The following is a 23,621-nucleotide window of genomic DNA, read 5'->3' on the forward strand; positions in this document are numbered from 1 at the left end:
TATTGTGCTTTATACTTCATGCGTAACTATAACCCATCTACAATTTGTGGTACATGCTTTGAGAGATTAATCTAAGTTTTTCCTCCATTTTAATATTTTATTTTCTAACTGTATTTCATAAAGAACTATTTCTTTCACCATTGTTTATTGCACTTGGAAAGTCATATATTGAGCCCCATAGTTCTGAATCAATTACTATTAATATTTTTCATTCCTTGACTAGGTTTCCTGATTTTAAACCTAATACCATATGGTTTGGAGGATTGGACTTTTATTCCTTTATAATATTTTAAAGTCATGTTAAGTAAGGGCCCTAAGGTTAGTTTACACACACATCCACACACACATATTTTTGTTCTTGCTGACTTATAAAATGTAAATTTCACCTATTGTATACAGTACTTTTAATTAACATCTGAGACATTTAATTAACATTTAATTAACATCTGTTTTGGTTAAAAACAGTATAAAATAGAAAGAATTGGCTGAGCTTATAGTTAATATTAAAGATTTTATTCATTGTTCTTCCATGCCTTGGACAATAATTTTTATTAAGCCTATATACTTAAACAAGCTCTAACCTGCCTATGACTAATGCAATTCCCTCAACTACCTATGCCCCAAGAAAATTTTCACTCTGGATCTAGCAGACCATGCACAAGTTTGTGACATTCATCTGCTTGCATTTCAACATAGGACTACTTACATCATTTACTCCCTTATTTCTTTCTAGCCAAGCTTACTGCCTTATCTGAGATTGTATTAAGCACACATGGCATGTCTGGTGCTGTGCTGGGTGCCAGGAATACAAGCAGGTATAAGGCACTCTTGGAAAGACCTCTATCTTCCTATCAGTGTTCTCTTCTCTTCCTGAGACAAGCAGTGGATTCTGGAGCATGCAGTAAGACATGGAAGAATACTGACTGTGGTGAGGCCCCTTCACATGGAACCCTGGGCTCTTGGGCCGTTCAGGGATGGCTGGGTAGCACCACCAGACCTGGACTTCAACACACTCCATGGGGCAATGCAAAACAGGGTGTCTGCTAAATGATTTATGTGAAATGGAAACTGCCCGTGGAAGCTGATTTCATCTACATTATTTTTCCAGGGGAAAGAATACTCAGAATCAAAAGTTATAATATACTTACAGATATTTGGCAAAGCAGATATTTTTTCCAAGGCATGAATTTCAGTGGAATTAAGCATTGCTGAAAAGTCAGCCAGAGACCACAGAGTTTCTTCTCCTGGGAGGAACAAAGAAGTCAGTCAACATTTTGGATAAATATTCCCACTTCCAAATATTAACATTTTGGATAAATATTCCCATTCCAAAATATTGACAATTTTCATCAATAATTAGAATGCTTCACTAATTAATATATCATAGAGATTGAAAATTTGGGTTTTGAATTCATATCCACCTGTACTAGATTCCTGCCTCTTCTTACCCACGATATGACCTTAGGTGAGTTATTTAGGGAACTAAGCTGGCAGTTCCTTGTCTGTAAAATGGAGGTGACAGTAACTACTTGCAAAGTAATGGCTGAGAGATGATATCGATAAATCACTTAGCGGAGTGTCTGGTTCAGAGCAAGTGTTCAATTAACAATAATAATAGTTATAGTTGTGAAAAGTATATATACAAGAACATCTACTTAGCTAATATCAAGTTAGTATTGAATATGTTCACAGGCGAGTTGGGAAGCAAGTCAAATATACATGAAAAACTAGACAGCAATCCAAAGTTATACAATATTTTTCAGCATAATAAGATGTTAAGTGTGACAAGACATTCGTCTTCAAGTACTGAGAGCACTAGCTGCCAGAACATCTATTTGGGACATACTACGAGATTGCAAAATCAATTTTGTGACAGTTAATTATCCACTTCGAGAATTAAAAGTGGCAAGGACATCAATCTTTATACCCAAGACAAGCATCAATAATTCCTTGGAGCTCTTTTTTATTTATTTCTCTGGAGTAATGTAAATGTTCAAAAAATGATCATGGTGATGAATACACAAGTATGCGATGATATCGCGAGCCATTGGTTGTACACCATGTATGGAATGTTTGTATGTTAAGAATGTTTGTATGTTTGTTAACTTTTATCAATAAAAATATTTTAAAAAATAAATAAAAGAATTCCTTGGGGAGAGTTGTGAGTATGCTGTGCGTGGAGCCCACACCCTTACTGTGTGACAGTGGATGGTGCTTTTCAGAGCACCGTGAAGACATTACTGCACCTCCTGCAGCATGTATTGCTGCTGGATGAATGCCTGCTGCCTGTCCAATTATTGTTACATTGTAGGCAATCTGTCTTTTCTCCATAGCAGCTCTTACTATTTTCCTTTGACCCTAATGTCCTGAAGTTTCACTGTAATGTGACTTGGTTTAGAACGATGTTTGTTTTTCCTGCTTGATATTCAGAGTACATATTCAATCTGAATGAAGATTCAATTCTGGAAAACTCTCAGTCATTTTCTTTTTATGTTTTTATCATTCCCATTTTTATCTTGTTCTAGGTTTCCTATTAAATATACATTGAATCATCTCAATATATCCTGCATAACTCCTGACAGCTCTTCTAGGTGTTCATCTTTTGGTCTCTTTGTGCTGTGTCTTGGTGACCGTCTCAATACTGTCTTCTAATCTACTTCCTCAGAATGTCCAAAACTGTAACTGTCATTTCCTAACATCACCACATCCCACCTGCCAAACTGTTTCTCTTCTTTATTTTAGTGAATGTCATTACCATCTGCCAGAAACCAAAATTCTTTTTCTAGGCTTCCTTGCTCATGGTCTTTATTATTATCAGAGATTTTAAATGAATACAATTCTAATTACATTAGTCCCACACTTAAGACAATCCAGTGGCATCCCACTGACCTTTGTAAACATGACTTAGAGGCCATTCACTATATGGCCCCTGCTTACCCCTTTGCCCTCATATTTCTATCATTTCTTCCCATACTCTACCTTCCAGCTAGTCATTCATTCATAATGTATTTTTATTTATTGAGTGCCTACAAAATGCTAATTGCCCTTCTAGACTTTGGGGACACTTCAGTAAACAAAACAGATCTAAAACCCCTATCTTTGTGAAACTTAGTGGGAGAGGTAGGCAAAATAAATTAATAAGGAAAGCATACAGTGTGACAGAAGGCAATAGGTACAATGAAAAAATAAAGCAAGGAAAGGTAATGCTGAAGTGGAGGATAGGTGTTAAATAGAACGATCACAGAAGGCTTTCCTAAGATGGTGATGTTTGAGAGCAGACTTGAGAGAGTTGAGGGAGTGAGCAATGAAAATTTTAGAAGAAAGAGGATTGGAATCAGAAGCAACATCAAAAGTAAAGGTCTTGAGGTGGAAAAATACCTGACCCCATCAAGAAACACCAAGGAGCTAAGCAGATTGGAGAGAGCAGGGAATAGGAGGTAAGGTCAGAGAAGTTTCCAGAGCCTCATCTCTTAGGACCTTGTAGGCCACTGTAATGCTTTTGGATTTTACTCTGAGTGACGTCAGAAGCCATTGGAGGGTACTGAGCAGAACAACATGATCTGGTTTGTGTTTTAAAAGGCTCACTCTGTCTGTTACGTGGGGAACAGACTAGGAGAACATGGAAGGAAGGAGACCAACTATAAGGCTAGTGCGAAAAATCCAGGCTTCAGGTAAGGATAGCTTGGATTAGAAGAGTAACAGTCAGGGTGGTTCTCAAATTCAGGATGTATTTTGAAGGTTTTAGCCAATAGGTTTGTGCCAATTATTTTTCTAGGCCTGGAAGAACTTTCATGACTAAGTAGCCAAAAAACCCCACTGGTATTGACTGAAAGGCTGATGAAGAGCATGAAAGAAAAACAAGTGGCAAAGATGAGTCAGGTTTTTGACCTGAACAACTGAAAGTATGGGCTTGCTGTTCACCTATATGGGTAAGATAGCAGGAATACCAGGTTTTGGAGGTTAGTGTAGGAGATCAATTTTGAACGAGCTAAGGTGTAGATATCTATTTGATTTCCTGGTAGGGATGTCAAGTGAGTGTCAATATACGAGTCTGGGATACATGGCAGAGGTCTTGGCTAGAAATATACATTTGGGAATATTCAGCAATTGACAGCTGTGAGAGTGGATGAGATCAGATAGGGAAGAGTGTGGACAGAAAAGAGAGGAAGATTCAAGCACTGAATCTGGGGATACCCAGGGATTGGGAAAATTAGGAGGGATTGGCAAAGGTGATTGAAGAGTAGCCATAAGAAAGAGTAGCCATATGGAAGCCTGGTATCCTGCAAGCCTAGGAAGAAAGTGTTTCCAAGGTGAGGGAGTGGGCCCCCTGTAAAAAGCTGAGGACTGAGAATTGGCCATGATGACATGGAGGTTACTGGGGCCTACCCCATTTGTTATAGTGGATTTATGAGAGAAATTGGAACCAGTGCAGGTAGGCGACTCTTTTGAGGAGTTTTAAAAAGAGTAGCAAAGAAATAGGACAATAGCTGGAGAAGAAAAGTCAAGAAGTGGGAAAAAAAGCCAAGAAGAGGGATTTTTGTTGTTGTGTTTGTAATATGGTATATTAACTTCCTACTGCTGCTGTAACAAGTTACCACATCTATGGAGGCTTAAAAGAACAACATTTAATTATCTTACAGTCCTGGAGGTTACAAGTCTGAAATTAGTCTTACAGGGCAAAAATCAAGGCATCAGCAGGGCTGTTTTCCTTCTGTCAGGTCTAGGGGAGTCTGTTTCCTCGTCTCTCCCAGATTATACAGGCTCCCCAGGTTGTTTGGCTCATAAACCCTTCCTCCTTTTTTAAGTTCAACAATATTGCACTGCTGTGACCATTCCTCCATGGTCAGAGCTCCCTCTTACTCTCCATCTGCCTCCCTCTTCCACTGCCAAGAACACTTGTGATTTCATTGGGCCCATCTGGATAATGCAGGCTACTTTTCCTATTTTAAGGTGGGCTGATTAACAACCTTAAGTTCATCTGTAACTTTAATTCCCCTTTGCCACATAATCTAACCTACTCACAGGTTCCGGGAAATAGGACATGGACATTCTGGGGAGGCCATCATTCTGCCTACCACATATGGGATACATTATAGCATATTTGTTGATGGGAATAATCCAATAGAGAGGAAGAACTTGCTGATACAGGAGAGGGGAAACCTGTTGTAGTGACATGAGTGAGCAAATGGAGGCACTGTCTTTCCATAGGAGCAAGAAGACTTACTCTCTAGTTAATAGGAGAGAAGGGCGAGGACAACATATGAGGACAGATGCTAGCAGGTGGTAGGAGCTTGTGGAGGTCATTATTTAATACATTCGTTCATTATCAAACTATTATCAGTATCAGCTATGTTAGAATATATATATATTTCAGGACAGTTTATGATATTAGGAATCTGTCTTTCAACAGCTGGAACAGAATTTCTTCAATTAATTTTCAGGTAGGTAATTCTTATTTCTACTCATACCCTCTTTCTTATTGCATCACATTTACTATTTTAAATTTTGTAAGCATGTATCCATTTAATTTATTTTTTCAAATTTATTCCTATGGAAATAAGTTTTCCCAAATATCCTTAATTCAATTCCACATAATTTATTTATCACTCAATTTTAATAAAAATGAATTTTAAATTAATTTTGATTAAAACTTTAAAATAAGCAATTCTTTACCTAAGATAAAAATCTGATACACTTTTAAAGCACTATTTGTAGTTTTGGTGCTGTAAAATGAATTCCAATACAGATGCACATTATCTTTACTTCATTTAAAAGAAAGGAGCTCCTCCTACTGTTTCCCCAGATAAATGCTAATTGTTATATTTCATGTAAAAAGAATCAGAATTCTATTTATGGAGGCAAAATCTGAATGTAAGCTATGTCTCTCAACATTCAAAAGTTATTTACATCCGACAAAAATTGCAAATGACCAACATAAAATCATTGATTGAGATGATAAATACCAGCTATCCATTCTGCTGTTTGCTTGTTTGGGTAAGGAGTTTCTGTCCTTGAACAAAAAGAGATAGCACAGTATAGTAAAATAAAGTGTAGGCTTTGAGTTGAGCCACTTGTTATGTGCACTTGAACAAGTAGCCAGTTACTGAAGGCTTTTTTCACTGCCTTTTATGTAACCTGAGCAAGTCACTAAAGTATCAGAGCCTCAGTTGCCTAATCTGAGTTTCCTAAACCTATCACACAACATTGTAAGAATTAAATAATGAAGTGTTCAGCACATAAGAATCACATAATAATTGTCAGTTTCTTTTCTTTCTCCCTTTAGATCTGATCTTAGGAGGGGAAAAAATCCCATTCCTAAGGCAATAACAATAAATAGTGTTCTTTTAGAAATTATAGTACCCCAAAATAATTCCTTACGGTACACTCCAGTCTCTAATCTATTAGTACAGGGGTTTCTCAACCCCAGCACTACTGACATTTTGGGCTCAGTAATGCTTTGCTATGGGGGCCTGTTCTGTGCCACGCAGGGTTGTTAGTACATCCCTGGTCTTTACCCACTAGATAGCAGCAGCAGTCAATTAGCTATGACAATCAGATATTTCTCCAGGAATTGCCAAATGTCCCCTCAGGGGTAAAACCAACTATAGGTTGAGAACTGTGGATCATAAATTCCCATTTAGTGGGTCTTGGGGGCATGTTTTAAAAGCTAAATAGCATAGAACTGAAAAGAATTGAGTAGAAAGTATTAGAACACATCTTAGAAAGTCAAGTATTGCTTAGTGATATAAATTTATTACTGTGTTTCAGTTAAAAGTTTAAAAGCCACTATTCTATACTTAACAAAACCCCTTCATGTAAACAATCTCATCTAATTTGGAAACCTCATAAGGTAGACAGGACTATACATTATCCCCCACTTTCCTAATGAAAAAACTGAACCTCAGATCCACTGAGTAACTTGCCCCACTTACCCCAGTAGGAGAAAGAAGAGATTTGGAGCAGAACCCAAGTCTCCAAACTTCTACTGAAAAGGTGAAATGAAGGTTAGCATCTTAGGGCAAAGCTCTTTTATAGGATCCAGAGGATAGAGATATCAGAAAGAGGCCTTTAGTGATGGGTCCAGTCATTAAAATATTTTAAATCCAAAATGTCTTCATTTATATGGTGTTCTAGTTTGCTAGCTGCTGGAATGCGATATACAGAAATGGAATAGCTGTTAAAAGGCAGAATTTATTCAGTTGCAAGTTTACAGTTCTAAGGCCATGAAAATGTCCCAATTAAAGCAAGGCTATAGAAATGTCCAATTTAAGGCACCAAGAAGAGGTTACCTTCACTCATCAAAGGCCGATGAAGTTCAGGGTTTCTCTCTCAACTGGAAAGGCATGTGGCAAATATGGCAACATCTGCTAGCTTTCTCTCCAGGCTTCTTGTTTCATGAAGTTCCCTCTGAGGCATTTTCCTTCTTCATCTGCAAAGGTATCTGGCTGCATGGGTTCTCATGATTCTCCTCATTCTCATGGCTTTCTTGTCACTCTCTAAAATGCTTCCTCTTTTAAAGGATTCCAGTAAACTAATCAAGATCCTCCATCTAATCAAGGATAAAATCCACAATTGGGCAAGTAACATCTCCGTGGAGATAATCTAATCAAGTATGCAACCTATAGTGCTGAATAGGGACTCAAAGAAATAGCTGCCTCCACAAAATAGACTAGGATCAAAACATGGCTTTTCTAGGGTACATAAATACTTTCAAACCAGCACATGTGGTAAGTACTCTTCCCTACTGAAAAACAATGGCATTTATCTTCAATATATCAAGCTTAAAAATTCATGAGTCTTTTCTAAATCATCTCTTAACAGGTAAGAAAACTCAATTTAACAGACATTAAATACTTTCCTGTATATGCAGAATCTTGGATATATGGTTAAAACTTACAGGTAAGCATTAACGCGAGCACATGGATATTCTCTGTATCCCAATGTTAACATTTGCTTTCTGTGAATCTTTAAATACCCAATTCCAATCTTTTAGCTTCTGCAGAAGAGCTTCTCTTTTTCAATTTTCGCCAGCTGATTTTTTTGTTGTTGTTTTTCAGTTGCTACTTGTTTCTTTCAGTTGCTCAAATGCTCTCAGTTTCTTCTTTAGGTTCTGGATTTTTTTTTTTGGTCTATCTCAGGGTCTCCAGAAGTTAACTGAGAGAATTTTCATGGGATGCTCCATGGGACAGGAATAAGTGCCAAATCTGTATTTTGTCACTTCTGGCTGCCTGCTTTGCAGCTTTCGTGCTTCATGCTTCCTTTGATTTTTAAGGGCTGTTTTTTATAATGTCTTAGCATTTCCTGGTTGAGGCTTCATATTCTAAGGTGTTTCATCCTTATGCAGTTCAAAATAGATGACTGGTTCATTTCTTAAAGCTGGGGTCTATAAACTGTTATGACTTTAGGTTCCTCACTGGGTATTTCACTTGGAACTGTTTGGTAAGTTATTTATTTTTACTGGAAATATTCCATCCAAAATGGAAGCCACGAAACTTGCCAAATGTCTGCATTTGATGGCACATAAGAATTGCACAAGTTAGAGCCAGTATAATGCCAAATCTGATTAACACATAACCTGGGAGCACACGTTTGTCAAAATATGCTCACCATTTGGGCAACCAGCAGAATATGTAGAATCAAAGGCCACTGGTTTGGAAATAAGTCTGTAGTTTTTAACATCCTACACTTCCATTTGCCCCCCTCAGATTTCCAAATCCAGCTAGTACTGATATATGTCCATGAAGGTTACAGAAGTCTGCATTACAAGGACCAGTTTCAAAATTAAACATAGTTTCACATTTCAGATTAAAAAAAAAAAAACTGTCACTTTGGCAAGTATAAAGCCACAAATAGCACAAAACTCAGGGGAACTAGAGTTCCAAACTACCTCATAAATGGGACTATTTTTTTGGTAATTGCACTACAGCACTTTCTCCATTTGTTGCAATGCAGTGCAGCATTTGCTTATTTTCCATACTACAGAGTGTGTCTTGTCAACATCTGTACTAGCTATTACCAACACTGCAGTAGCTTTTTTATTCCATGACATTGTAACCTTATTAGCCTTAAAGAAACTTTTGTTGGCTAATGCTGCATGAGGTCTACCAGTTGGGGTACTAATATAGTCTAACAAATGAAGGTCACCCTTACTTCCTGGACCACAGATAGCCACCTTGTACGGTTGGGGTCCAGGTGATAACACAAAATCATATTTTTTTGCAAATGCAATTTATTTGCAATTGTATTAAAGTTGTCATTTTCAAAGAAGGGAATTTCATTGTTAACATTTTGGGCACACATAGTTTCATGTTCTGACTAGGATGCACACCAATTTTGCATTTTTTTCTGGTTGAAAGACTTCAGATATATCCTAGTTTTCACATCATAGAGTTGTAGGTTGGGTCTTCCAGCTGTGCCATCTTTAGAGGGAGCTTAAAGGCTGTCACGCTGCCAGGACAGTATTTTTGGCAAGAACTCAAGGTAAACTGCCTTTGGGAGGTTAAAAGAACACAGCTGTCCTTTGTTAGTGGCATGGATAATATTCACTTTTTTTTTCCCGTTGCCCCAGGCAACCAAGGTCCGCATCATTACTCAAGGTAGAGACTTTGCAATTTTCCCAGATCCCCTTGGAAACACTGTGCTTTCTATAAAACATATGCGGGGGGGAGGGGTAGGCATTCACCTTCTGATCAGTCAGGAGAAGGATAGATGGAGAAGCAGGGGATCAGAAGGCCCAGAAGAGCCAATCATTAAAATTGAATACCATAATGTTGGATGGAAATTGGAGAACATTTTAAGATTCTAATTTTCCACACGGGCTTGCTAACCTTAGTATATCAACCCGGAACCCAGTGTTATGTCAGGCATTCAATAACTTATTTGTGGAAGGAATAAACAAATTAATCTGGACCACGCTATTCCTATTAATCTTCAATTAGCCAGGCCCTCTGATCCCCTACAATCAGACATGCTGTTCTCTCTGCTGGAACCTCTCTCCTCTCCTTTGCTCTTGACTTCCAGAATCAGCTCTTCAATAGTTCTCTGGAGGCCCTTCCACAGTCCCTGGAGAGGTTTATTTTTGCTTCTTTATGCTTCTTCTACAGGCAGTACTAATTGTCCTCTAATTATCTGTTCCACGTTTGTTCCCTGGCACCCCCTGTGCCTCTGCACCCTCTCTACTCCCCCTTCTCAGGGGTAGCAACTATGTTCTCTTTCAAAAAGCATACCCACCCCCCACACCCCAACCAAAACCACTCCAGCTAATCCTAAAGAACAAGGGCAATATATAAGATTCTACAAAAGTTCCGTGCACTAGGGTAACTTTCCAGAAATCTACAACCTCCAGATGGGTCCTTGGACAAGGTAAGTACTGAAACCTAAAGGGCCCAGCCTCTACAGAACATCAGCTAGTTTCATCTCCCTACTCCATATTACTGACAGCCCCTTCCAACATGAAAAAGTTAGAATGGCCATAGCCCAAATAGCCCCTAAAGAGTGGGAAGGAAAGATCAAAGATGGTGGTGGAGTTAGGGCCCAGACTCTACAGAACATCAGCTAGTTCCATCTCCCTACCCCACATTACTGACAGCCCCTTCCAACATGAAAAAGTTAGAAAGGTCATAGCCCAAATACCCCCTAAAGAGCAGGAAGGAAAGATCACAGGTGATGGTGGAGTTATACAGAGAAGGTAGGGTTTAAGAAACGTATGATTGCTGAATCATTGAATTGATATTTCTTTTAGTCTCCAGTATCTTATAATAGCTAGAAGTAAAAACCTAAAATTGTGGAACTGTAACCCATACCAAACTCTGAAATCTGTTCTACAACTAATTGTTGTGCTGTGTTTTGAAATTTATTGATTTTTTTGTATATATGTTATTATTATTTTTTTTTACAAAAAAAGGAAAGTCAATTGTGACGATAAAAAAATATTTATTCCTTCTAGCCTCCAATGTTCTGGAGCAGCTAAAAGGAAAAATCTGAGATGATGGTATGGCAGCCCATGACAAACTCTATCGTTGTTGAAGGGTGTTTTGAAAACTATTGCTTTTTTCTTTCTTTGCTTTGGATATATATTACAAAATTTTAAAAGTTTAAAACAAAAAAAAAGCATAAGCCACTACCACAGCATCCATCATAGTGCCTGGCAATGCAGTTGCTGGTTAATACGGCCGACTGATTGAGTGGAAGGAAAACAAGGCAGTTACCTGACTTATTACAGAAGGAAAAATATATATTGCCACTCCATTTCAAGCTGAGGGGAAAACTAAAGGGTCCATTGCATCAGTAAGACCTACAGCTTCTTTTTGAACCAGAGGATGCTGCAGGGAGGATAGTGCTGTCTGCGGTGTAGACCACCACTCTGTGGAGGTGAAGGGCACTGCAGGGTGCTAGCCCTGCTGCCCAAGCCAGACCAAAGGCCGCCTGCAGTCTGTGCTCTCACTGCCTTAGCCTCTGGCCCTGCACTGTCTAGCTCAGAGTCCCCACCTTTCATAGCAGTCACTGAAACGGCTTCCCAGGCCGTGCTCTTGAAGATTCTGAATCTTCAAGATTCAGACTCAGAAGATGGGGTGCCCAGAAATTTGTACTTTTGACTAGTAACCCCAGGTGATTCTTATTATCAAGGAAGTTTGGCAAACTAACTGCCTTTGTTTCAGTGTCCCTACAAGAATCAGGGTAGTTAATTTTTTTCCCTAAGGACTTTCTTCTAAGTACCAGGTTAATAGAAGAAACACTCCTGAGTTCCCTGAAGGAAGAAGCTGTATCTTATTAGTATATTATTCTGCAGCTTTTAGAGTAAGGCCTTTCTTTTCCAGAAGGTGACTGACCCGAGAAGCTGGCTTCTGAGGCAAGGACCACAGGATAACCCCACCCTTCGGAACTGTTCACACATCACACTGGACACGGAGCTTCAGTGGTGGGTTGTATTCAGTGTACTGAATACAGAGTACAACTGTTACCCATCAAAGCAGGGTTCTCCCGCGGATGCACCTAACAGCCAATCTATGACACTGGGCTTTCAAAGAAAGAGTTTACTGCTAAGTGTAAAACAGGAGCACGGACAGCCTATGGGGTAGAAATCTGTCTCCCAAATTGCAATAATTCTGATAGTCTTATACTATCAAAAAGGTGGGCCGGTTTTAGGATAATGCGGGTAATGGCTCGAGATGACACAGCTAAAATGACCTAACTACTGAACATGCACAGATTGACTATACCCAGCTTTCTCTATTAAGACAGTTTAGGAATTGGGGAAGGTTAATTCTGGGCTGACTCAAGTTCTTTCATTAATAATCATCAGGGGCTGTCTTCGTTATCCTAAGACTCTGAAGTTCTAAAACAGGATAGGGGAGTAAGGTTTTTATCATCACAAGACGAAAGTTATGTAATCATTTTCAAAGATCAAGGCAGCTGGGTTACAGTTCAGTAATTTTCAGGTATTTCCTTTTGGCTATTTTACACTGCATGAGAAAATAAGAAACGCATCTATATAACGATTCGTTAATCATAATCACTTAATTCTTAACTCCCGGTTACACGACCAAGGGGGTCCTAAGGAAGCCTGGAAGACCTTCTCTCTAACCCTTAACCAGACGCACTGTTCGAAGCTGTCCCAGGCAAGGAGAGCTGAGAGAAAATAGGCCCAATCGTTCATCCTTGTTTTCACCAGCCGCAAGCCATCACCACAGCGAAAAGGGAGAGCAAGATTTAGAAAACCCTGTGGCTCGCAGCCGGTCTCCCTAGACGGACCCAAGGTCCGAGTTGGGAAATAAAAGCAAACGTTTCTGAGAAGACACCAGTGCATCCGGGCCCCAAGGTGAAGCGGCCGCTTGGAGAAAGCTCTTGGGATTCACAATGTTTCCTCCAATGTGGAAGAGACGGGACTTTTCATGAAAAATACGATATAGCGAGAAGACACTCACACAAGGTCTTCTCGCGGGCGGGACAAACCGCTGGGTGAGTCCAGGACTCCCTGGTCCGTGCCACGCGCAGGCGCACGAGCACCCGGGCCACCCTCGCGGGCGGGGCGAGGGCCGAGTCACGTGAGCTGCGCGGCCCCTCGATCATTTCCCTACAAGGAGCGGAGCTGACCAGCCCCGCCCCTGCCGCGCCGAGGAATGTGCGGTGAGGCCCGCCCACAAGGGAGACTCAACCATCCTGCCGACCAGGAAGGGGGGAAGGAAAGCCTGCCACTGCGAGAACAGGCACAGAAAAGTCGGAAACTTAGTAATTAGATCCACGCAGCACTACTCATTTCTTCTTTGCTCTATGTCTCTTTATACCGCCTTCTCATTTACTCTGTCAGTATTGTGCCCACTCACAGTGGCTATTTCCTCCCTCTCGCCTAGCCATTAGGTTAGCCCACTATTTTTTCCGATAAATGATAATGGACTTCCTTCCGGCTTGGGGCGGGGAGAGCGGAAGTGTTGCTGTTTTAGCGGCTCTCGGGGTGTGAGGCTGGTTGTAGCGGCAGCGAAGTACTCGGATTCTTCTGGCCGTGTGGGGTGAGTGGTGCTCGCGAGGCGGCACGTGAAACCATGCCGGGCCCACCTCCGCGGGGCGGCTGGGAGAGCGGCAGTGTCAAGCTGCGAGCACCTCGCACCCGGGGCGCACCTGGGCAGGTGTAGCAGCCGGTTCCCTGCTTTCGAGTCCCTGGGCGGGTCCGGGTTAGAAGGCCGAGGCCGGAAGTGGTCCAGACGCCAGCTTTGCTCTTTTGCCCAAACTTGGAGCTCTTAACATATGGCACTTGCTGGCGCCTGAGTTTGGGCGGCAGCCGGACGTGCGCAACTCGAGCTCCTGGTTGCTGACTCTGGGTCTGTGTTTAGTTTCTATCGCAAACTTGTGTGATTTAAGAGAGTTTGTGCAAAACCCGAGCCCACTTTTCCTCTCTGCAGCAGTTGTTGCAGCTGTGTAGTAACGTTTAGTAGGAAAAACCAACTCAAACTATGATCTTTCTCAGCTCAGAATCCGCTTCTGTAATTAGAACATTTTTAAGTGATGTTTGGGCAAAGAGGAATTTAGGTTCAGTTTGCGGCTTGAGAGAAATTCAAATACAATACTTTGTCCCTTTTGGGTGGGGACTTTGGGCTAAGTCAGTTCGCCAGTGTTTCCTTTCAGAATAATTGAATAGATATATATAAGTATGGATCAGTTCTTTGAAGAACTTTGGAATGGAAGTATAGATTCAGTTGAGGTTTTAACTTAAGTGCAAAAGTTGAAGAAAGTATTTTTTAAAATTACTAGTATTTGCTTAATGTTTTAGAAAGCCTTTATCAAAACTTAACTATAATAGCTTTTTATTTTCAAGAGTGAGTATTGAGAAATCAACCCTGACAACTAATAGCCTTTGTCAAGTGGTAACAACTTTCTGGGTGTGGCAGTCCTAAAGAACTGATTCTACCTTCAGCCGAAAGTTTTCATGGAAAATGAAAACTTAGTTCAGTTGGAACGGAAGCAACGTTCCAAATTGTGGTTAGCACCAAAAAATGAACTCAACTTAATTTGGAAAAAAGTGCATTGAATAAATGAGATGGTAAGTTTTATTAGCACTTATGAACTAAGTACCATCATACTATACAATGTTTTCTAATGGGTATTTTTCATAAAAGAAAATCTATTTCCCTGAATATATCTCTTTAAGTGTGTTTCTGTAGAAAAAGTCCCTAGATTATTTTACACTTATTTCCACTTTATAACTGGTTGACTCTAGAATTCTACATAGAACTATCTAGTGTAAAAGTATGTCTTGATTCTGTTAGTTATAAATGAAAACATAGTATCTAGAGACTCGAAAAAAATCTTTTGGTTTCCCCATGGTGTGGTGGAAAAGCCTCTGAATCTGTCTTCTTCTGTTTCTTCCCCTCAGTCTAGTCTCACATCTTCCTTAAACTTGGATTCCTAACCCTCCTTTTGTCATAACCCTTAATGATTCTCTTCCTTTCTCATCAAGCTATAAAATCACAAATTCATTGCCACCAGCACCCCACTCCCCTGACCTAAATTAAGATTTAAGATTTTCAGGGCTTCAATGTGCCAGGGGCTCACTGTTTTCATCCACTTGGCCAGCAATCCACACACACAAAAAAAGTTAGTACCCTTTTAGATCTCTAAACTGAATCTTGTTTGACCACCCTTCACTGAGCTTCCTAAATTTCATGCCTCTGAAATCCTCAAATGTCATAAAAGCCTGCTCAGGTCTCCCAGCTCTCAAGTTATTTGTGTTCAATATTCTAGCCCTCCTCATTCCTACTGACAAAAAAAAAGCCCTCCATGCCATCTTTCTCTAAATGCTTCAAATATATTCTTAGAATGAGTAAGGATCCTCATAACTTAAATCTCTGGTGTTTACAGTAGTGTTCTTCCCCTCCTAAATGAAGAATCAAAGAATTGATTTTGAAATTAAATTTTATTTTATCTGAGCTTTCTAAATTTATAAGAGTTGTGCATGAAAGTTAGAGTCACTTGTTTGGAGACTGCAAATTAGAATCATAGAAAGGGGGACAATGATATAAAAAATTGTCTGCTCTTTGGAATCATAGCACTTCCTTATTTGACTCCTTATCCACCATTGTTTATTAGCAGGAAAAAATAAGCCACAGCTTCATTTTGGAACAACCACCTGTGAAGCTGAACTGCCTATCACGGAAAAGGTCTAAGTTTTTGGTGGGAGATAGACTTGTAGATCTGAATTCAACCTTCTTGAAAAAGGAAAGGCACTTGTAGTAATATGCTCAATGTTACACTGTCAGTTTTTGGTAGAATTGAGACTAAAACCTCAGTCAAGGTCTCCCCTCAACCCTCTCCCCGCACCCCCCCCCCCCCAAATCTTTTCTGAACTGACAGTATTTGATAATCATGAACCACTTTACAAATTATTTTTCACTACTGTCACACATTGTTTTTAACTTCAGAATCATACCTCTGGAATGAAAACTATGTCACTTATTTCATAAGCTGAACCAATCATCTCCTATCTTTATTGTTGCTTCCTCAACTATATTTTAAGCTCTTTAAAGATAGACCCTCTGCCTTATATTCTTAACTCTTATAAAGTTTTCAATACTACTGAAATTTGATGCACCTTAGTGTAAAGAATTGATCACACTAAAGGTTAAGCTAAAGAAAATTTCTGAGACCGTTTAGTGCTGACCAAAAAAATTGCATACTTCATAAAAACTTGTAACATATTTACAGATTCAAAGAATGCATGAATAAAATAGATTGAAAGGAAATATATCAAAATTTGAAACTATATATTATTTTACAACCAAAACTAAGCATTTTTCAAAGGTATCTAGATGACCCTCACCAAATTTAGTAATAGGAGATTTTGTACATGAACAGTTGTGTCATCCATTTGATCTATAATTCTTGTTTCTTTGTTCTTAAAATAACTGACATTTCTGCATCATTGAGGGGGGACAGTGTTGTCCAAAAAACCAAACCATTTTTAAAGACATGTTTTCATATGCAAAGATCTGACAAGTCCTTGAGTACATTTAAGAGATGGGGGGCATAATATACTCCATAGATTTTTCTTAACTACATTTAGCATAGAGGGCAAAAAATACAACTCTACATAGTTTACGTAGGTACTAATGGGATTGACTGTCTCCAAAAATGTAACAGAATGAAAGTAAGCATTCATGAATTGTTTAGATAAGTTCATGAAAGCCAGCCTCCTAAATAATAATTAAAGGAAACTAGGATATAGGGAGGCATATATAGCGTAACTTCTGAGGTCTATAGGATGCATCTTCCCAACAACATATTCTGGTGCATAGTCAAAGACGGCTATATTGGATGGACTGGAATCTATGACTACCCTTTGTGGAATTTCTCACTAAAATCTGGAAACAGGCTTAGCTAAAATAAACAAATAAAATTGAGGCAGACCTTTTCTAATTATTTCCATAATTGAATTTTGTCTGGGCAATATAGTATAATCAGGGAAGAATGTAAGAAATAATTTTTAAAGTCATATGAAGCATTATATTTTAAGCTTAACTTTGTAGGGCTGAGATCTAGGTAGTAGTTCATTCTTTGAAGTCCACAGACTTATTTTTAGAGCAAGGGCACAGTGTCTTGCTACATCATAGCTAAATGTTTTCAGAACGTAAGTTTTAAAATTGTTATCCTGGTCAGAGAGTGAAATCAGTGGTACCTATTTTAGACATGCCCGGAAGAATATAACTCATGTGCCTCACTCTTGCTTGTTAGAGGTTTTGCAAACTACCATCTCCGCCTCAACTCAAAGGATGGTACGGTAAAATGTTACTGTCTGATGACTATTAGCTTTTTAACTTCAAACCAATTTTTTATAATACTTTAGAGATTGTGAGTGTTGAAAGGAAAATTACCTTCTCATTTTAGGTATTGTTAGGTTTTTTTTTTTTAACTTAAATTTTACAGAAATTTAGATTATCAGATCAAGTGGTAGTTTCCATATTTAAGATGTTTTCTAAAAAATGTTTGGTTTTTTTTAACTAAATGGCTTTAAATGGCTGTTGTGCTATGACTTCTTTCACATCAAGTGATTTAGCTTGGCTCTGTGCAAGAATTTGGTTTGAATAGAATGGAAATGTCTATAAAATTTACAGATGAATTAATTTCAGAGTTTTCTAGCCTTTCAGCAAATATTTTTCTTTACTGTAACTGCAGATGTGAGAGTACAGTAAGAAATATTAGTTGAAAGTGAGGAACCATGTTTAGCCATACAGAAGATAAAGACCTGTTTCTTCAGCAATCCTTTTTCCTCTTTACTTTCTGTCCACCATAGAATGGAACTGTTCCTTAGGCTAGGTTTAGTATTCCCGAAGATCCCCATAATGCTGAAATATAGAACTGGCACTGTTTTCCCTGGGTGCCTAGTTTTTTTGGTTTCTTGTTTTGTTTGTTTTAATGTTGTTAAATTAGTAGATTTGGTTATTATGTGTTATTAGAGCATATAGCAGTGCTGGGGATATGTTATCTTGTTAGTACACAGCTTTGAATGAATGTTACCCATAATTTGGAATTTGAAGTTAGTGACGGACTATTTATAAATGTTACAACTACTAAGGGTAAGTGAACTCAAGGCATGAGTCTGGCTTTTCTCTTTAGTAGTCTGGTTCTATGAGCAATGGTTTTGATTAATTGGGAGATTTTTGTCAAGTAGTAACAGTCCTGAATAGTTTTTAGAAACATTGCTCTCTAAGCAGCTCAAACACATCAGGAAGATTGGTTCCAATTACCTTTGGTAGTCATTGTTTTGATTCAAATTTAAGGGACTGTAAATGTTGAATTTGTTTTTGTATTTTCCTTCTTAATTAGGATTTAACCGCCACCATGTCGAGCAAAAGAGCAAAAACCAAGACCACCAAGAAGCGCCCTCAGCGCGCAACATCCAATGTGTTTGCCATGTTTGACCAGTCACAGATTCAGGAGTTCAAAGAGGCCTTCAACATGATCGATCAGAACAGAGATGGTTTCATCGACAAGGAAGATTTGCATGATATGCTTGCCTCCCTGGGTAATGAACAGTTTTAATATGTATATATTAGACAGAATGTAGGCACTGCTTTTTGTGTTTATTTCATAAGCGTTAAAGCTCTGTGAAGCCAGCCTAATGATGTTATAGTCTACTAATGTTCAAATAGGGTATAATGCAGTGTTTCCCAAGGTGTGGTCCTTGAATTACGTAGATTCTTGGCCCTATCTCAGGATTGGCCTGAGAGCCATGTGGATGTGTGAATATGTACTGAAAATACCGATCTTGATTATTAAAGCAGTATTATTCCTTCTGACATAGAATCTGCAGGCTCAGGGCTCAAGGCATTAAGAAGACTTTTTTTCCATCATGAATGCAGATAGCAGACTGTATATGTGATAATCTATTTTGTCAAAATGTTTACTATAATTAATAGTTATTGAGCTTTGTATTGTAATTAAAATTATGCCCCTTTTTAATTTAGGGAAAAATCCAACTGATGAGTATCTGGATGCTATGATGAATGAAGCTCCAGGTCCCATAAATTTTACCATGTTCCTCACAATGTTTGGTGAAAAGTTAAATGGAACAGACCCAGAAGATGTCATCAGAAATGCTTTTGCTTGCTTTGATGAAGAAGCAACTGGTATGTCAGAGATAACCTTTAATTACAAAGTTGTTTAATTTTTAGTTAGGGTAAATAACTATAATGTACAATAACATGAAATGATTATATAATACCCTCAGGTTTATACCATACCTATTATCTTTTGGACAGAATTCTCCTTAACCATGTTACTCACTTCACTGCCTCTGCTCTTAAATATTTAGTAGTTTACAACTCTGTAGGTTGTATTTGAAACCTCTTTGGGAACATTATGTTCCTCTTTCACTAGAATGTTTGTGTCCACAAGATTTAGGCTCTCATTGATAGGTGTTGAATGAATAACTTACAGTAGAGCAATCATGGAATAAGTGTGATCTATTGCAGTTGGTGACACCAGTAAAATCCTGAATGTTTACCAGGATTCTCTCTCAGTTGTAAAATTGTTTAAATGATATCTAACTTCTCTTTGTAAATAAGCCAGGGAAACCACAAAACCACAAGCCCCCCTTATAGCATTGCCACAGCCCTGTGCACAGCCCTGTGCACATAGTAGATGATTTATTTGCGTGTGTGTGTATTTCTACAAGCTATATAGCATTCTATTAGCAGTTGAGGAAAAAAGTGTTTCTAATCTAGGGTTAAATTAACAAAAAAATACAGATCTAGACTTCCTATTGTGAACTGACCTTGAACTTCAAGCTTGTTTTATAGAAAATGTTAATGTATATGTTAGCTTAATTTTATTATACAGAATTACACAAATAAATAGATTTTTCTTTTTTTATGAATTTCAAAATCATTGTGCTTGGACTGTCTTTTACCACTTGGTGTAGTGTTGCATATTAGAATTACTCAAGGAGCCTTTTAAAAAGACCAGTCCAGATAATAATCAGACAGAGCACCTGGACATTTTTTTTTAAGCTTCCTGGATGGTTCTGGTATGTAGTCAGGTTTTATGAGAACCCCAATATCAAAAATACAGAGTAAAAAGTACACCTTTTGGCTTACACTTCTTATCCCCAGTGCTTAGCAACATAGTTGATGTTCAAATATTCATTCTGTGGTTTTCCATATCCTCAGCCTGGCCATATTTGTTATTAAATCTGAAGTGGATTTGTAAAGAACATCAGAAACCTCATTTTACAAATGAGAAAACCAAAGTCAAAGGAAATGCCTGAAGTAATAAAACTTGGTTAAAACTGGACCTCAGAATACCAGTATTCTTTCTGCTGCTGCACCTTGTTCGTGTTCATGGTGTGGTATTGGTTTTAGTGTGTCAGAGAACTGTTACTTGCTTATAGAATAGGTGTGACCATTTGTGCTATTTTAAAGAACGGTATTGCTATTGTTTAGGGACAGGTTTGGCCCCTATTATCAGACGATGAATATGGAGAGAGGTAGATAGAGCAGAATAATGCTCTAAGTGGGCATTTTTCTAGGCAACTGGCTTAAGTCTGTGGAAACCCTGTATTTCATATAGCTGCATGTTTATAGTTCTTGACATATTGGTGTCCTTAGTCAAGTATAGATAGTCCTTATTGGTACTCCTCAGAGCCGTATGTATTCTGATCCCCAGTTCTTTATTCTTTAGGCACCATCCAGGAGGATTACCTGAGAGAACTACTCACCACCATGGGGGATCGGTTTACAGACGAGGAAGTGGACGAGCTGTACAGAGAAGCACCTATCGACAAAAAGGGGAACTTCAACTACATCGAGTTCACTCGCATCCTTAAACACGGAGCAAAGGACAAGGATGACTGAAAGAACTGCTAATTCTGGCCAAACGTTCTTTGTTGCCATTGGGTATTTCTGAGACTTTCTCTAAGAGCCTGTTGCATGCCCTTAGCTTTACCGCTTTTGCCTCTCTTGTATTTATTCTCAGCCATTTGGGGATACATGCATCTCAATAATCAGACTGGAAATGGAACTTTTTTAAAGTTGAAGTAAAATGGAATTGGGAGAAAGATCTTTGCCTTATGAAAGCTTAAGGAAAATATTCTCAGATTTTCATATTTACTGGATTTTTACTTTTTTTTTTTGGTAATAAAAACTTAAAAAAATAAACATTGTGACCCAAGTATTTCCACCAAATGTTAAATTTTTTTTGTCATAGCCTAGAAAAATAGGTTAATTTAACTTATCAGGCCATGCCCCAAAATAACTGCAGTCTACACAGAGACAATCTATTTTCTCAGAGAAAGTTACTCATTTAGCTCTTTATAAACAATGATTAAACTTTATGATGAAATACTTACTTGTTTAAAACTTCTTATTTACCTGAATTGGCTTTTTATTAAGTTTTAATTGCATCTATCAAAGAAAGGTAGGTGAGACAAATCTAGAAAATGATCTGGTTGCCAGCCACCTCTCCCTTATTTCTTCTAATGCTCCTTAAAAGCCTATCTCCTTTACTTCTATATTCATCACTCCTCCTCCCAAAGAACTCCACTTTTAAATAATTTTCTTAAGAATCTGCATGTATATGACAGTTGGGGTAGCTTTAAATCCTTTAATTTGAAAGAACTGTCAACATCCCCCCGTTATCTGTTCTAAGCTTTTGTACTTCATTTCATGTTATTTAAAATTAGACCAAGCCACTGATTGTGATTTTAATTTGTCCTACTTTTAAAACTATTCTGGTCCCAAGGGTTCTGTGAAATAATTCTTAAAAGAGAGATTTTTATATGGTATTCAAAAAAACTATTCTGGTCCCAAGGGTTCTGTGAAATAATTCTAAAAAGAGAGATTTTTATGTGGTATTCAAAGTGTTGGAAATACAATACAGTACTTTTTTTTTTTGCATTTAGTTTTTCTTAAACAAGTAACGCCTGTTAAAATTCTGTATTTGTTTATGCAGATTGACCATGAGTCCACATATGAATTTTGAACATTCCTAACCTGCCCACAAAACAGCTGAAGCCACATGCCTGGGGAAGTGAGGTCATTACTTCAATCCTAAAAATAACCTGCTATTTGCAGAAATGCAGGACTGTTTCAGAGTTATTCAGGGAGTGGTAGATAGTTTTCTTCTCTTTGGACTTCAAAAACCTGACTGAAAAAATAGATTTATGAATTTAGGAAAGATCTGGAGACACTGAAAAAAATAAGTTGATTGAAAATTATCCTAAGATGAGTAATTGGCAACTACTCTAATAACTCTAATAACTTGAAGTTGTATACAACTATTAACAAGACTATATCCTTGAACAAAACCATTATCTCATTCAACAATTACCGAATGCCTTCTGGGCAGCCAGCCTTCATTCACAACTGGATAGGTCAGCTAGTTCTTTTAACCTGGTGAGGCCAACTTCATAGAACAGGAGTAACAGAACTAGTACATGACTGCTCTTGCCCCTCCAAGACTAGAATCTTAGTACCTGCCTTAATTATCTGCCTTTTACGTACTAATGAATTTTCAGATTAAAGAATACTTAAAGTATTCTTTCCATGCTAAGTCCATGGTGCTTAAATCTTGTCGGTTGAAATGAATTTCCATTTCAACAGGAAAAATGATTGCCTCTGCTTTCTCAACAGTTAATTTTAGCAAGGAACCAGTCATAATATTGCTTCCACCACAGAAGAAAATGGTCTCACGTACTAAAATTCTCCCCACTTCCCATTAAAATTCTCCCCCTTCAGAAAACTGCTCAAAGAACCAGCTTTCATTAGGAACAGTGGATTTTGAAGTCATATTTGAAACAAACTGTTTCAAAAATTTTGATGAAACTAGCCAAATGGGGAGAACATCCTTACCCCTGCTTTTGTCATTTGTACTGCTGGGCCCAGATTTTATTTGCACGCAAGTTCCCTATGACTCAGAGTAGGAGTCAATGAATGCTAATGGGGAAAAAAGAGGAAAAGACCGACCTCAGAGGCAAGTAAAAACAGTCTGAAAAGGGAAGGTGACAGTTTTCTACAAATTATGAAGAGAGAGGACTATGAGAAATATACCAGGAAAGATGTAAGAAGGATCAGACAGGATGGTAAGAGGGATTGGAGTGGTAAATAGAGCTAAGGAAACCAAGTGAATAATTTCAAGGGTGAGGAGGATAGTAGTGCTAAATTACAGAAAGATCAAGTTGGGGAAAGTTTAAATGAAGCCACTAGATTTGGCAAATCATTAGTAACCACCTCTTGGATTGTTAGGTAGAATTTTAAATGCAGAAGCCACTTGCAACATGGGATAGTGGATAGTGTGTGGATTTGGGTGTCAGGTTGACTGCCTCTAAGTCCCATTTTTGCTACATCATGGCTTTATAACCTTAAGTATGTTATTAAACCTTCCTTGACCTATTTGTTTGAAAAAGAGGAGTAATGCTATTGGTTCCTAATAGGAACATCATCTGTTCATGTATGAAACTGCATTTTTGTGATTAAGAGCAGCCTGGGTTTTGGAGCCAGACTTGGTTGACCTTGAATTCTCCCTCAGTTATCTGACTAGCTGTGTGTCCTTGGGCAAGTCATTCTTAGTGTTTCCTCCCCTGTGCAACTGAGACAGTACCTTAAAACCTTGTGAAAATCAGAAACACAAAATTAAGG

At 38.4% G+C, this 23,621-nt stretch overlaps 2 protein-coding genes and 1 pseudogene across 4 annotated transcripts in view; 1 reads left to right on the forward strand and 2 right to left on the reverse strand.

The window, feature by feature from the left end:
- The window catches only part of MYOM1 (myomesin 1), a 190,403-nt gene extending 177,391 nt beyond the window's left edge, over positions 1-13,012 (reverse strand). For both annotated transcript variants that reach the window (XM_077135888.1, XM_077135886.1), the window contains exons 1-2: positions 12,924-13,012; positions 1,149-1,244 (exon numbers count right to left, since the gene is read on the reverse strand). In XM_077135888.1, coding sequence (XP_076992003.1) covers positions 1,149-1,184 — 36 coding nt within the window. In that variant the 5' untranslated portion in view covers positions 1,185-1,244; positions 12,924-13,012. The remainder of the gene's footprint in view (positions 1-1,148; positions 1,245-12,923) is intronic.
- Positions 7,580-13,068, reverse strand: LOC143662441 (eukaryotic translation initiation factor 2A pseudogene; annotated as a pseudogene).
- A 304-nt stretch (positions 13,069-13,372) lies between these two features.
- On the forward strand, positions 13,373-21,329 carry LOC143662291 (myosin regulatory light polypeptide 9). 2 transcript variants are annotated; one of them, XM_077135889.1, is made up of 4 exons: positions 13,373-13,505; positions 18,313-18,511; positions 18,954-19,115; positions 20,668-21,329. In XM_077135889.1, exons 2-4 carry the CDS (start codon positions 18,328-18,330, stop codon positions 20,838-20,840), a joined length of 519 nt encoding a protein of 172 aa, XP_076992004.1. In that variant the 5' UTR covers positions 13,373-13,505; positions 18,313-18,327; the 3' UTR covers positions 20,841-21,329. The 2 variants fall into 2 exon arrangements, with proteins under 2 accessions (XP_076992004.1, XP_076992005.1); XM_077135890.1 differs by lacking the exon at positions 13,373-13,505 and adding an exon at positions 17,133-17,261.
- The last annotated feature ends 2,292 nt before the right edge of the window (positions 21,330-23,621 follow it).

Source organism: Tamandua tetradactyla, chromosome 18 (genome assembly GCF_023851605.1).
Source record: "Tamandua tetradactyla isolate mTamTet1 chromosome 18, mTamTet1.pri, whole genome shotgun sequence".
NCBI classification, from domain to species: Eukaryota; Metazoa; Chordata; class Mammalia; order Pilosa; family Myrmecophagidae; genus Tamandua; species Tamandua tetradactyla.

Excerpts from the sequence above, each read along its gene's own strand:
- LOC143662291 (XM_077135890.1), top strand. Across the intron at positions 18,512-18,953 it reads TGATATGCTTGCCTCCCTGG|GGAAAAATCCAACTGATGAG; the intron begins GTAATGAACAGT and ends TTTTTAATTTAG. Across the intron at positions 19,116-20,667 it reads CTTTGATGAAGAAGCAACTG|GCACCATCCAGGAGGATTAC; the intron begins GTATGTCAGAGA and ends TTTATTCTTTAG.